This window comes from Equus asinus, chromosome 9, assembly GCF_041296235.1.
Source record: "Equus asinus isolate D_3611 breed Donkey chromosome 9, EquAss-T2T_v2, whole genome shotgun sequence".
NCBI lineage: Eukaryota > Metazoa > Chordata > Mammalia > Perissodactyla > Equidae > Equus > Equus asinus.
The window spans coordinates 44,628,888-44,643,702 of NC_091798.1; the positions used below are offsets into that span (position 1 = coordinate 44,628,888).

Sequence of the window (14,815 nt, forward strand, 5' to 3'; positions counted from 1 at the left end):
GAATCCTTCTAGAGGTATCTTTTCTGAGATGAAATCTCTAGGTTGCAAGGAGTGATGCTTAAGGTCTTTGTCTTCCTAGAGCACAATGTGAAAAGACTGCTCTACCAAAAGCTGGTTTTTTAAATAGAAGCAATTAAGTCTTTGCAATATTGCAATTTGCACTCCTTTTATCAGCTGTGGGTCAAAAGAGGCAAGAACCAAATGCATTGGGTGTCCTGTGACTATCTCAAAGGGTGATGGTTTATGAGTTACAAAGGGGGTGGATCTGAGATTTAGAAGGACCAATGGCAATTCTTTTGGCCAAGGTATTTGGAGAGTCTCTACAAATTTTGCCAATTGAGTCTTAATGTCATTAGCATGTTTGATTGAACCTGAGGATTGAGGGTGGTAAGCACAGTGAAAGTGTTGTAAAACCAGACAAAGAGCATAGACTTGAAGTGGGTGCCTTGATCACTATGAAGTTTGAGAGGAGTTCCCCAGGGAGGGATAATCTTTTCCAAAAGGACTTTAGCCACAGAAGAGGCAGTAGCCTCTCTGTAAGAGAAGGCTTTAGTCTGGTGAGAAAACATACAGACCATGACTGAAGCATATTTACATCCACGAGATGGGAGCAACTGTATGAAATCCACTTGCCAAACCTCAAATGGTCCATTAGGCAGTTAAAAATGTCCAGGAGCAGTACAAACAGGCTTCCCTGGGTTGTGTTTTGGACAAGAGGGACAAGTGAGGTAGGCAGTTTTTGTGGCCTTGTTAATTTCCCCCACCAATATTGATACGTGAATGCTATCATTTTGTCAGTAGACCAATGGTTTAAAGCATGTGTAATGGTTAGAAGTGGGAATTTTAGAGTCTCTGGTAGGACTGTGTTGTTATTCAGTCCTAACCAGAGCTTTCTCTTTTTATCAAACCAACAATTGTTGAATTTTTTAATCTTCTTTTTCCTTTTCTGAGGCCAATTGTTGGGCTTCTCTAGTCTTTTTTCCTAAGTTATCATTTGAGGAATTATCCCTTTGAACCATGACAGAGGTTTGGCTCTTGTTGGTTCCTTTAGGTGCTGAATTTCTTGCAGAAATATCAGCCCTCATTTCCTCCCCTCTTCTATTATTTTGGAGCAAATCCCAGACATCATATAATTCTTCCCTAAATATTTCAATATGTATCTCTAAAAGCTAAGGCTGCTTTTTACAAAGGTATAATTATATATCTTTATAATAGTTACCAATATTTTCTTAGTATCTTCAAATATGTAATCAGTATTCAAACTTCCATACAGTCTCATATTTTTAAATTCTGTTTCAATCAAGCCTCCGTTTCAATTTTTTTTTTTTTTTAATTGCTGATGGGCTACCCTGTGCAAGGCATTGAGTGAAGCTCTGTTGAACATGTTGGGGCTGAAGATCTCACTCTGAGTGAAGGGTAACTTGCTCACTCCATTGATGGGCTGAGAATCTAAACTTCTGTAGGTGGCTTGTGGAAACCAGCAGCCATTTCCACAGATGCCTGGTTTGTAAATCACTGATAACCATTTAACTCTGTAATAATGTTGTTTTTTGTCCTTTTTATAGACCTTGTGTAAAGAACTCCTGTAACATATCTTTCTTCTTAATACCCCACTCGATGGTTATATGCAGTTACTCAATATTTAGGCTTTGGCAGCCTAGAGTAATTATTTCATGAGGAGCCACCTTGATGACATGTGCCCAGTTCACATGGTCAAAATATGCTGTCCAGCTGCATTGTTTCCTGTGGTAGTAGGCATTGTAGGTGTCCTCTTCTGGTATTTGGGTGAGGCAGGAACCTGAGTAGTCTCACTTGAAGTCTTGTTGACACTGAGAACATGGCACTGCCTTAAATTATCATTTAGTACAAGACAGAGGACTCCTTCACCAGGTAGGACTGCTGGCTTCCTGCAGCTGAAACCCGGTGGTAGTCACTGACCTCATTGTCTTGACTATCCATAGGCAGGGTTAAAGGATGCAGCATGGACATGCAGCTTTCACCATCTGTTCTGCCCTTGAATTACAAATACATAAAGAATATGCATCACAACTGTATCATCAGGAAAAGGAGGTTAGAACTGCTTCTAGACCTGTACCATATTTTAGGTCCAACACTGTGTATGTTTATTTTGGCAAAAGTTTTGGGAGCAGAGGAAGTCATTGTTTGATCATTTCATTTGAATCTGACAATGTCACTGATATTACATATTTTTCCCTCGATGGTGCATAAGCTCAGCTATGTTCAATTATATTTCACTGTATTTGCTCTCAAGATGTAAATTCTGTTTAGTAGTATGGGAAATGGTCCCTGGGTTAAAATCTAGCTCATACTTTCAGTAACATCCTAATGCTATGGTGGGCGTTATGGGTTGAATTTTGTCCCCTAAAAATGTATGTGTTGAAGTTCTAACTCCCAGTACCTCAGAATGTGACCTCATGTGGAAATAGGGTCTTTACAGAAGTAATCAACTTAAGATGAGGTCATGAGGGTGGGCCCTAGTCCAATATGAATGGTGTCCTTGTAAAAAGGGGAAATTTGGCCTCAGACAGACATGCATGGAGGGAAGATGATGTAAAGAAACAGGGAGAACAACTTTTGAAGATGGAGGCAGAGCTTGGAATCATGCTGCCGCAATCCAGGGGACTTATGGGGCTACCAGTGCTGGAAGAGGCAAGGATGATCCTTCCCCTGCAGGTTTCAGAGGGAGCTTGGCCCCACGGACACCTTGATTTGGAATCCTAGCCTCCAAAACTGTGAGACAATAAATTTCTGTTGTTCTAAGCCACCCAGCCTGTTGCGCTTTGTTGCAACAGGCACAGGAGACTAATACAGTGGGTAAAGTCCAACCTCTTAGGCATCTCACATAGTAACTTTCACACAGTGGTTGGCTGCCCTCAACATCCTCCTCACTGCCTTCCCTATGAACACCCTACCCTTATCTGCTCATGTGCAAAGGGTCTAGGATGCTTCCTACCTCCATGCTTTTGAACATGCTGGTCCCTCTACCTAAATTCCCTTCTCCCATTTCCCAAGCATTACTAATGCTTAGCTAATCTCTGGGGTCACTTCCTTTATAAGCTGTTTCTGACATCTGCCTTCCCCACCAGTGTCCCTAGGCAAAACTGAGTGTCCTTGTACGTCCCCTCTACGCTGTACCCAGAATGTTTTGACATTATTTTACACTTATTTGTTTATACACATCCATTCTCCTCTTCTGTGCTGTGAGCTCCTTGAGGGTAGAGCCATTCAATGTATACTAGCAAAGTCCCTGTACATAGACTGGCCAAAACGGGATTTTGCACAGCGAACAATGCACAGTTCCATTAACTATAAGCAATTTATCATAGATTTTATTCTTTTAAACATCTCTCATGCAAAGAGGTGGAGTAGAGTAGGTCAGGGCTGACCTCAAATGGTTGATGCATACAATTGATAATGGCTGAAGAGTACTCTTCCACATACTGAATTTGTGGCTGTTTTCAGCTTATTATTTTTGATGAGATTCATTCTTCTAATCAATCACACTTAGAAACTTTAGACTTTTCCATCAGATACTGTAAAGTCTAACAGCTCCAACCATCAAAGATATGTGTTTAGTGTCCACTTGGACCCTGATGTCCACTGACTGCTTCCTTCATTAGAGTGGTTCAGTAGAGACAGAAGGTAGATCAGTGGTTGCCTAGGGCTGGGGGGAGTGTGGGAAATGGGTAAATAGGGGAGGGGAGGTGACAGCTAAAGTGTGAGAGGTTTCCTTTTAGAGTTAGGAGAATGTTCTAAAGTTGATTGTGATGATGGTTGCAAAACTATGAATATACTGAAAGCCTTGAACTGTACACTTTAAAGGAGTGAATTGTATGGTATGTGAATTATAACTCAATAAAATCATTTTTAAAAATCTAGCTCATACTTTGAGATTATTCTGTAGAAGAGAACCTCAGGGAAACAGAATATCATAATAATGATAATGAGTCACAGCTGTATTCAACAAACATTGGTGAATTGTATTTGAGTTGCCGGTCTGTTTCCTAACTAGATTATGAGCACTTGTATGTCAAAGAACCAAGTTTTCTTCATCTTTTATTCCCCAGGGCACTCAGTCCATGGCAGGGACTCAGTAAAGTAGAGCAGAGACAATGTGTATCTAAATAATAATAATAATAATACGAGGCAGAAAGTAGTTAGTGCTGAGAAAGAGGTGTGAGTGATCTGCAGGATACCAGAAGAGGGAAAGATGGCTTTCAGCTAGGGGAACTAAAACAATGTCAAGGGATGGTATCTCTTCACAGATAGATTGACAGATAGATTGAAATAAGAGCTATCACATATTGGATATTTATTATGTGCCAGGCACTGTGCTAAGCACTTTACATGCTTAATCCAACTGAATCTTCCCAGCAACTCTATGAGAAAGGTACTAACATTATCCCCATTTTAGAGTTGAAGAAACTTGTGGCTCAGGCAAATTAAGTGATTTTATCAAAGTCACACAGCTGGTAGGTGACAGAGCCAGGATTCAATCCAGTCTGATGTGAAGGGAATGCTCTTAAACACTGGACTATATTGTCCTTTATTCTAGGAAGTTAATTCAGTGGTTCAATATTTGGAAAAACATAGACCATGTTCTAAAAACATTTGCTAGTTGATGTGGCTGGAGAATATGTGGAGAGTGGAGAGCAGGGGGAAATAAGGTTGTTCCAGTAAGTTAGGGACAAAGCTCAGAGAACTTGGAATGCCATACTGAGGAACTGGGGATTTTTGGAAGGTGAAGGAAGCATTAAGTGCCTGTTAGTGAAGTGGCAGGACTAGATATGTGCTTTAGGAAGACAACTCAGTGTGAAGGTGCAGGATGAGAGGCACAAAAACCAGTTAGGTGGCTATTGCAGTAGTGGTGATGGAGTGAAAAGGCATGCATAGCCCTGAGAATGTGTGATTTCCTCCTGCAAGCCTAGCTGGGATTGTTTCATCTTAAGAAAAGCAAAACATGTTCAAAACTCTAGATTCACAAAGAACGTAAATTAGGGAATAATTATTAGCTTTACAAAATGTGCTATGTTTGAAAGCTTTTAAAATAGAATTTGGTTTAGAGAATTTTTTGCACATAAATCTTTGGGAACTGCATAAACCAGCCTATGTTTATGTAACATTCTTTTTTTTTTTTTGCTTGAGGAAGATTGTCCCTGAGCTAATATCTGTGCCAGTCTTCCTCTATTTTGTATATGGGACACCACCACAGCAAGGCTTGATGAGCGGTGTGTAGGTCTGCACCTAGGATCCAAACCCAGGGACCCCAGGCGGCAGCAGGGGAGCACACAAACTTAACCACTATGCCACCGGGCTGGCCCCTATGTAACATTCTTAAAGGAACATTTGTCAATCAATCATTACAAAGGAATATGTATATATCCCTTAAAACGAAAACCCTTTTTTTACATGACTCTACTTTCTCTTCTTACCCTTATGAATGCCACTAAATGATACTATGTACATGTCCAATAAATTCCTAACATATTTCCAAAGAAACAGAAACCAACAGAATTAAGCACTGGAACTCGCATAGACTATTGCTTCTGGACTGTGCTCTGAATCTATAAGTAATTCCCTCGCCCACGGTGCTCGCTCTCATTCCTGAGCTGTGAGTGTAGCTCTGAGGCAATGAGTGATACCATGGCATTGGCTAATTACATGGAGTCTCCGCTTGTCCAAAGAGAGTCACTCATGAGGAGGCAGGCTCTCTAATTTTCCTTTCAGGGGGATTTCACCCCATGATTCCCCAACCTGAAGTTTCAAATAAACAAATAATAAGAATTAGGTTGACAGTTCTCACCACCTAGTTTCTGAGGTCTTATCAGAAACATGTCCTGTTGAGCCACAGAACCATGGGAATGCCAGGATTTCACATTTCTCCACTGGTCAATATCTTTCATTTGCTGCCTAAAACATGATCACCCAGATACTATGGAGTTATTATTTTCAAGTGCAGGAGTGATTATGTTAAAAATGAGTTCTTATCTTTTAGAGATACATATTGAATATTTATAGATGAAATTATATGATACCTAGGATTTGCTTCAAAATAGCACAGGATGGGGGAGGTAAGTGGGGGTGCAGGTAGAATAATAATGGCCATGAGTTGAAGATTTTTGAAGCTAGATAATGAGTGAGTGCATGGGGGATCATTTACTATTCACTATATAAATTAATTAATAATTATCAGCTTTTTGAAAGGTCTACTTTTGTGTATGTTTGAAATTATATGTAATTTTTAAATGATCTTTTTGTTTTTAAGATTGGCCTTGAGCTAGCATCTATTGCCAATCTTTTTTTTTTCCTTCTCCCCAAAGCCCCCCAGTACATAGTTGTATATTCTAGTTGTAGGTCCTTCTACTTCTTCTATATGGGACACCGCCTCAGTATGGCTTGATGACTGGTGCTAGGTCCGTGCCCAGGATCCGAACCAGTGAAACCCTGGGCTGCCAAAGCGGAGTGTGTGAACTTAACCACTTGGCCATGGGCCCAGCCCCCAAAATGATCATTTTTAAGGTAGAGGGCAGAATTAGCAATGTTTAGATTTTAAGTTGAGTACTGCAGTGAAAAAGGAGAAATACTGATGGATTGTTTCTTGAAAAATGTGCATGTCTGATAATTTCTCTTCTTAATGTGCAGAACACTGTCCAGTCCATCACTGTCTCCAAGCCTACACTAACTTTGTAGAACTGTGGTTAGTTTCCTGTGCATTTGCCTGGGCCTTTTATCTGTTTTCCTAGAGCTTTCTCACCTCTGGCTTGTCTCTTCCATTAGATTAGGAATCTCATCATGGCAGGACTTCCCATGTAACCAGCTCTTCATTCCAGGGCCCTGAGGACTATGGTTTCTCAAGAATGATAAAATGTTAACAATAAGATAGGAGCTCAAACAGTATAAGCCAATATTTTTCAAAAGGCTTGCAAAGGGATGCTGATTATCATCTGAGTTCAATTCAATCACCAACAGTGATTCCCTCTGAAGCTAGGGGGAATACATCATACTTCTTCTTCCTGTAAAACAGAAATGATCTAGTCTCAGTGTGGAGGGAGAAGGGAGAGGAGGAAAAAAGGAGGGAAACAGGGATGAGAATGGTAGCCATGTTCTCCAGTGACCCAGTGGTTGTTCCAAAATTTGTTCCCAAGTAGTAGGGACTGTGGACCTGTCCTCAGGGGGCTATGCCCACAACCCTAGGTCTGAGTCTTAGCAGTGTGGCTCCAACACAGCTCTAATTCTTCTGAGTAGGTGAAATTGCTGCCAGAAGTCTTCTGTGGCAACTGCAGGCCCTTTTCCTCTTTTAGCTTAGAGTTCTAGAAAATGTCATTGCTGAGAAAGGTCATAGCATCATTTTAAAGGTTATCCAAAGGCCCTGAATGTGCAGGGACTCGCTCCAGGTCATACAGTTATGCAGTAGGGCTCATACTAAAAGCCAGGTCTCAGTACTACAGGCCAATTCCCCACCTCCACCAATGTCCTAGAGATGTACTTTGGAGGTTTGTTTTGAAAATTTTAGTCTGATAGGAATCAAGGGATATGCTGAGTGCCCTGTTTAAGAACTGTAATATCTAGTTTTGGCTTTCAAAAGGAAGTTTGGGGGGGGGGGTTTACCTGTTAAGCAACCTGCTAAGATGGCTAAGTGACCTACTGTGGGGAGGAGGTGATGTCGTCAACCCTTTCTGGCCTCCACACTGAAACTGGAACTATGCTCTTGGTTAGGAAATAGAGGAGGAAGTCAAGCAGATTTATCATTGCCTAAGGAGCCTGGTATGCAGAGCTAGGATTCCCTAACTGTTGGTTGAGGGAACAGAAGGAAACTTTCTCATGCATGTGCTGGGCCCCAGCTAAGAAGGGCTGGGGAGCTGCTAGTTGTTGGGATGGACTGTACACTTATGTTCTCTGAGGAGCTCCCCAAGAACCACAGTGATCACCTGTCTTCTCTGTCTGGCATTGTTCAAAACCTTTGGGAAGTTTTCTTTGGGAGAAACCTTTTTCTTTTTTTTCCCAAAGATTGGCACCTGGGCTAACAACTGTTGCCAATCTTTTTTTTTTTTTTTTTTCTGCTTTATCTCCCCAAACCCCCCCGTACACAGTTGTATATCTTAGTTGCACGTCCTTCTAGTTGTGGGATGTGGGATGCCGCCTCAACGTGGCCTGACGAGCGGTGCCATGTCCACGACCAGGATCCGAACCTTGGGCCGCCGCAGCGGAGCGCATGAACTTAACCACTCGGCCACGGAGCTGGCCCCGGGAGAAACCTTTTGTAGCACTTCTGCATAGATAATTAGCCAAAGTGGCTTTGATACAACAGGTAAGATTCGTCTACTTGAAAGGTTCTTCCACTAAATGGATATTAGCATTTAAGATTCCTCTTCCCTTAGCCACTTAAAAGTGGTTAAGAAAATGAGTAGTGAACAGGCTCATGCTCCAGGGGCTCAGGAGGGCAGCCAGGGCAGGTAATCTGAGCTCTTGGAATCCTAGACAGGCTTTCAACCCTCCTTTTCCCTCTAGGAAGAACTTGTTCAGTTGTTAAGAATAAAAATTCAGAGGGCTGGCCCCATGGCCGAGTGGTTAAGTTCGTGCGGGTGGCCCAGTGTTTCGTTGCTTCACATCCTGGGCGCGGACATGGCACTGCTCATCAAACCATGCTGAGGCAGCGTCCCACATGCCACAACTAGAAGGACCCACAACGAAGAATATACAGGGGCTGGCCCCATGGCCGAGTGGTTAAGTTCGTGTGCTCTGCTGCAGGCGGCCCAGTGTTTCGTTGGTTCGAATCCTGGGTGCAGATATGGCACTGCTCATCAAACCACGCTGAGGCAGCGTCCCACATGCCACAACTAGAAGGACCCACAACGAGGAATATGTAACTGTGTACTGGGGGGCTTTGGGAAAAAAAAGGAAACAAATAAATCTTTAAAAAAAAAAAAAGAAGAAGAATATACAACTATGTACTGGGGGGCTTTGGGGAGAAAAAGGAAAAAATAAAAATCTTTAAAAAAAAAGAATAAAAATTCAGGGCCGGCCCCGCAGCCGAGTGGTTAAGATTGCGTGCTCTGCTTCAGCGGTCCAGGGTTTCACCGGTTTGGATCCTGGGTGCGGACATGGTGCCGCTCATCAAGCCATGCTGAGGCGGTATCCCACATGCCACAGCTAGAAGGCCCCACAACTAAAAACATACAACTATGTACCAGGGGCACTTTGGGGAGAAAAAGGAAAAATAAAAAAGTCTTTTAAAAAAAAAAAAGAAGAAAACTTCAGCTTGCTAGAGCATTTAGCTACTCTTCTGAAGTGTTACCAGATCTAAAAGGAACCTTGGCCTTTCCCTCCTTGCAGGCAAGTATGCCCCAAGGTCAGACTCTGCAAGGTCATCTGCTCTGTGCTCCTTGAAGGGCTCTGGACTGAGAAGTTCCCATCCTCCTGCCCATGGCCTAGTCCAGTCTGTTTCCTCTTTTGTCAAATACTTCATTAGGAGCCAACTCAAATCTTCCTTGCCTTAATTTGGGCCCATTTCTTGATTATTCATCTGGTGACACAACAACTTCTTGATCATTATTAAGTAGCTGCCCCTTGAAATTTTTTTATGAGCTTTGATCCTCTCAGAAGAAAGATACTTTTAAATCCAATAAACAAATACATAAATACGCAAACATGGCATACCTTAGACTTGGAATAAAGTAGGGAAGAGAGTAGGAAGAGTAGCCTGAGAATCCAAATCCAACCTGAGACCTTGCAGTGAGCCACAGGAGCCAATTCTGGTCTTTAGCATTCTTTTTTCCCACCCAGCTTTATTGATATACAATTGACATACAACATTGTATAAGTTTAAGGTGTACAATGTGTCAATTTGTTATACTTAAATATTGCAAAAATGATGACCACCATAGAGTTAGCTAACCACCTGCATCATGTCACATAATTACCATTTCTTTTTCGTGGTGAGAACATTTAAAATCTTCTCTTGGTCTCTATCATCTTAATGATAAATGAACAGGAGCCTGAGCTGCCACAGCAGGGAGAGCTGCTGACTCCGGATTCACATGGAGTAGAAGCCACCTCAGACCTTTTTAAAGGGAACATCAACAAGCCAATGATGTGAGTTAGTGATGTCTAGGATATAGGAATGAGGATCTAACAAGAGACACTGTGGGAACAGGCAGGCTTGAGGACCCTGAAGGGACGATGAATTTCTGGTGCAAGGGATGGAAGGAGGTGAAGCCATGATGGAGCCAACTGAGAAGAATAAGTCAGGCCCCACTGGATGGTGGATTCCTCGTTCTGGGTGAACAAGCCAGGCTGTTTGTGAATCTCTGGATCCTTCTTATCATCTCCAGGTTTTAACTTGTAATCCTCTTTCTGAATGCTAAGCTTATGTTATGGTTTTTATGTCACAGGCCCACTAATGGTCAATATTCTCCAGACCCTGATGTTTGTTAATGCACACGACTGATTTGTACTTTTGTTCCTCTGCATTGTTTCAAAGCCCACCTCCTTGCTTACTGACAATTGCACACAATAATGATAACAACTATGGTATTCAGTGTGGCTCGCATTGTTGCATGATTGGCTATTATCCACCCTTATTATAAGTACTGAAGCTTAGTTCTAACTTCACGAGTACAATCCAGAAACATAGTAATAGTTTGACTTCTGGGATCATCTTTCTTCCAGAAATCTCGTGAAAATGCCATTGATTTTTTTCCTAAAAAATAAAATTGTCTTCTGTCTCCTTATAGAAGTTCTTGTGATTATCCTCATTTGACAGCTGAGAAAACAGCATGAAAATAGCGCTTTCTTTATACCTTAGGTGTTTCACTTAGCTCCACATTCAGTTATTTTAGGAGGGTTTAGATGTATCTGAATGGTCACTAAGAATTTCTGATGGATTTTAAACCTGACCTGTTTAAAGGAGTTGTCCTAGATGGTTGAATCCAAGCCTGTCCAGGTGACCTTGAATGAGGATTGTCAGTTCTTCTATTTGTCTATCACAGGATGCTCACCAAGGGGCAAAGGGAGGATGGTTCAGTGCCAGATGTCCACCATTTGTGGCAAAGCCGCTCAGAGCTGCTGCCTTGTGGATATGAGGCCAGTCACTTTACCTGTGTCCTGTGACAGCAACATAAAGGGAAAATATGTTTCTCTGTCATCTCCACAACGATGTGAGCGAGTGAAATGCCTAGGCCCTTTGCCTTGCTGAAGAGGTGCCTTTTCTAATGTGCATAAAGACACCATATGGGCGAGAAGTTGTCTAAAGAGATTGCCACGCAAGTCCAAAATAGGTCACGCATGAGGCTGCTCATGGCAGCATTGTTTTGGGTAGTAGAAAGTTGGAAGCACAAGGGGTGCCCATTACTGGGGAACAGAGAGGCCAAATGTGTTGGGTGCACATAGTGGGGTACTCTGCAGCAGTCAGCAATGACGGACTGGATGAGCACGTAGCAACATGGATAGGTCTTAAAAACAAAGTATGGAGTGGAAAAGTAAGACAGAATGAGATCTATAACACAATGCTGTTGATGCAAACCAGACTACAACATACACTCCACATGAATATATACAAGCCAAAAAATATAATTAAACACATTAGAATGGTTGCTTGTGGTGGCGGAAGGACAGGAGTGAGGAGTGGGAATAGGAGGAAATACATGCACCCATGCATAAAACAAAGGAGCAGCCTTGTATGGACCAACTATAGTATAATGTGCCAGGAACTGAAAAGTGTGATTAATTTAACACTCCACACCTGAGGCCTAATAAGAACTATATGTATATATTAAGTGCCCTGAGCCTTGCCAATTGAGGCTTTCCTCAGTCCAGCTGTTGACCACCAGTATGGCTTGATCAGCATGATCACAGCTTTTTAATAATCTCATTGACAGAGATTTATATCTAGACTTGAGTGAACTGCCCTGTAATATGCCTGCCTTTATCAAACTCAAGGATGTCTGATGCTATCCTGGTCCTTAAAATCCTTGGAAATTATCTTGCTTTATCTATATTATTTTCTTGATAGCCATAAACAGACACAAAAGCATTTACTTCCCTGGGGATTTGATCAAAGTATAAAAGCTATGTTAATGAAAAGTAGGGACTGCAAAGAAGGAAAGAAAACCCTCGATTCATCCCATCCCACATGCTCTTCTGAGACTTTGTCCCTGCCCCTGTAAAGGTGGAGTCGGATTCCACTCTCCTTGAGTCTGAGTGAGCTTGTGAATTGCTTGCAACCAACAGAACACAGCAAAAGCGATAATGTAATTTCTGAAGTTAGGACATAAAACGTGATACAGCATCCACCTTGTAAGCTGGAACACTTGCACTTGGAGCCCTAAGCTGCCATGTAAGAAGTCTGACTATCCTGAGCCCACCATGCTGTGAGGAAGCCATGGAGAGGCCATGTGTAGTGCTCTGTTCTGCTGTCCTAGTTTTTGAGTGCTCCAGACACCAGACATCAGATATGTGATTAAACAAGTCTTAGTTGCGTGTAGCTCCCAGTCGTGAACTTATCACGAGACTTTGAATCTTCCCAGCTGAGGCCCCAGACAGGTTGGAGCAGAGAGAAGCCAGCCCCACTGTGTACTTTTTGAATTCCTGCCACATAGAATCCATGAGCACAATAAACTGGAGCTTGTTTTATGCCACTAAGTCTGGGATGGTTTGTTATACAGCAATGGTAACTAAAAGACCCATTATCCACACCACCACCAAAAAGGGGAGCTATAAAAAAGGGAGAAACTGTTATAAATAAAATTTTTTTTAAATTATAAACTAAAAGAGATAGAAAAGATATATCAACAAATACAAATGACATTGTTTGGCTCCTGATTAGAATAAACCATTACAGAAAGACACTTAAGAAAATCAGGGCAATTTGACTTCTGACTGGATACTAGATGATATTAAGGAATTGTTAATTTTTAAGATGTGATACAGTGGTTATTGATAAAAGAGTCCTTAATTATTACAGATACATAGAGAATATTTAAATATGAAAGTATCTGTGATTTGTTCTAAATTGGCTGTAAAATGGAGATGAGGGAAGGGTGGAGTACAGATAAAACAAGATTGCCATGTGTTGATAATTGTTGAAACCAGGTGATAGGTACGTGGAGGTTTATTATATTATTATCTCTACTTTTGTGCATATTTGAAACTCTCTATAAGAAAAAAATTGACAGAAGAGAGAGTAGAGTGACTTACTTGTCCTCCGTCCCATTCTTTCAAGTCATAGGTATGTGCTAACAGGTGCCAATGGTTTAAATAGATTGCTCCTTTTATAAACATGACCTCTATGTACTCTTGCAGGCTTCTTGAGACCCAGGACCCTGCACCAATGTGGGGATTTCAGGCAAAGAAACGGACTAGCAGAGGAAAGCATACTCTTAGGCAAATGTTTTAGGCACTCCTCAAATCAGTATAATTCTTAGTGGCTAGAATTCCCCTTCAAGGTAGAATTCTGCTCCCTGACAATACCTAGTCCAGCACTAGGTACACACAGGGGCATCCATAAATTTCTGGAGAATTGATTTGAATTAAGAAACCTGATTGTTCAGGATTAATTCTTCAGCTTCCTCTGAAGCTCAGGTAGTGTTCAGTTTTGAACCTTGAACTATATTTGTCAGCAGAAAGATAGGCAAATAGGCTGCATGTTGCTATGCAGACAGTGTATTTTGGAAGGTCCTCTGTTTGGTTGTGGGTTCTCTCCCTTGAAGAAAGACTGTTAACTCATGCTGCAGCCTGCTGCTCTCTTCTCGGTTTTGTCTATGTCACTAAGCCCAAAATAGAAAGTTCTTTTACTGCAGAGCAGGGAAAGAGGTTTAAATTTATCAAGTCAAATAACAAAGGGTAGCCTTATACTGGCTTTTCCCGGGTAGGGGAGAAATAATGCCTGCTTCATCAAGGAGAAGGAGTGATCTGACACTGGCAGGGGCTGGGACCAGGAGACAAGCTTACACTGTGATGAGTTGGGCTTGTTTCCCATCCTGCATCCCCCAACACCCCCCCCCCCCGCCTCCTTCCAAACATATCACCTCTTTTAGGACATGGGAAAGCAGCTCAGCCCCTAGGGAATCAACCAGAAATGTCACTGAAGTTAGACTGAGAACAATTCTCTGAGCCAAACTCCTTCTCTCTCAGCTTTTAGAGAAGTCAGTACCTTGCCACAAAGTTAAACAGCAGGGAGACATTATCTTTTCCTATCAAATGGTCAAAAATTTTAAATGATCCCTAGGGTTGGAAAGAGTTTGGAGAAATTGGCATTCTCATACATTGCTGGAGGGAAATAGACTGATCCAGTCAGATGGAGAGCAGCCTACAATGTGGATCCATGGTTTACTAGAGGATGTGGATCCGGAGGATCTCTCATCTACAGCTGGTGGGAGTGTAAAGTGGTTCCTTAGACAAACTCTAGCACGTGTACAACAGGGGAAGTAATGTGCATAGCAGCAGTGTGAGCAAGAGCTAAATCCTAGAAACAATGCACTTGCCCATCAGTGGGAGAGTGCATAATAAACCACGGTGTATTTATATTGGGGTATTTTACACCAGTTAAAATGACTACAGTGAAATGCAATGATATTGATGAATTTTAGGAAAGTAATATTAAGTAAAAAAGACAAGTCCTGCAAGATATCCTTTTTACAAAGCTAAGAACAGATTTTAAACATTAGTCCTTAGGAAAATATACAGATACATATAAAAAGAAAAGCACGGAAATGATGTACGATTCAGGATGCTTCCCTTGGGTGGGGAGCACAGGGAGCTGGGGTGGAAGGCTTTATGGTTAAATACCGGTTATTGT

General features: G+C 41.8%; 1 protein-coding gene across 3 annotated transcripts in view; it reads left to right on the forward strand.

The window, feature by feature from the left end:
* The window catches only part of CDKL3 (cyclin dependent kinase like 3), a 100,792-nt gene that overhangs the window by 83,624 nt on the left and 2,353 nt on the right, over positions 1-14,815 (forward strand). Inside the window, exon 12 of one of the 3 annotated variants that reach the window (XM_044780467.2) lies at positions 10,013-10,750. The exons of the other annotated variants lie outside the window; for them this stretch is intronic. Coding sequence (XP_044636402.2) covers positions 10,013-10,117 — 105 coding nt within the window. The 3' untranslated portion in view covers positions 10,118-10,750. Of the gene's footprint in view, positions 1-10,012; positions 10,751-14,815 lie in introns of those variants that run through there. 3 annotated transcript variants of the gene reach the window in all.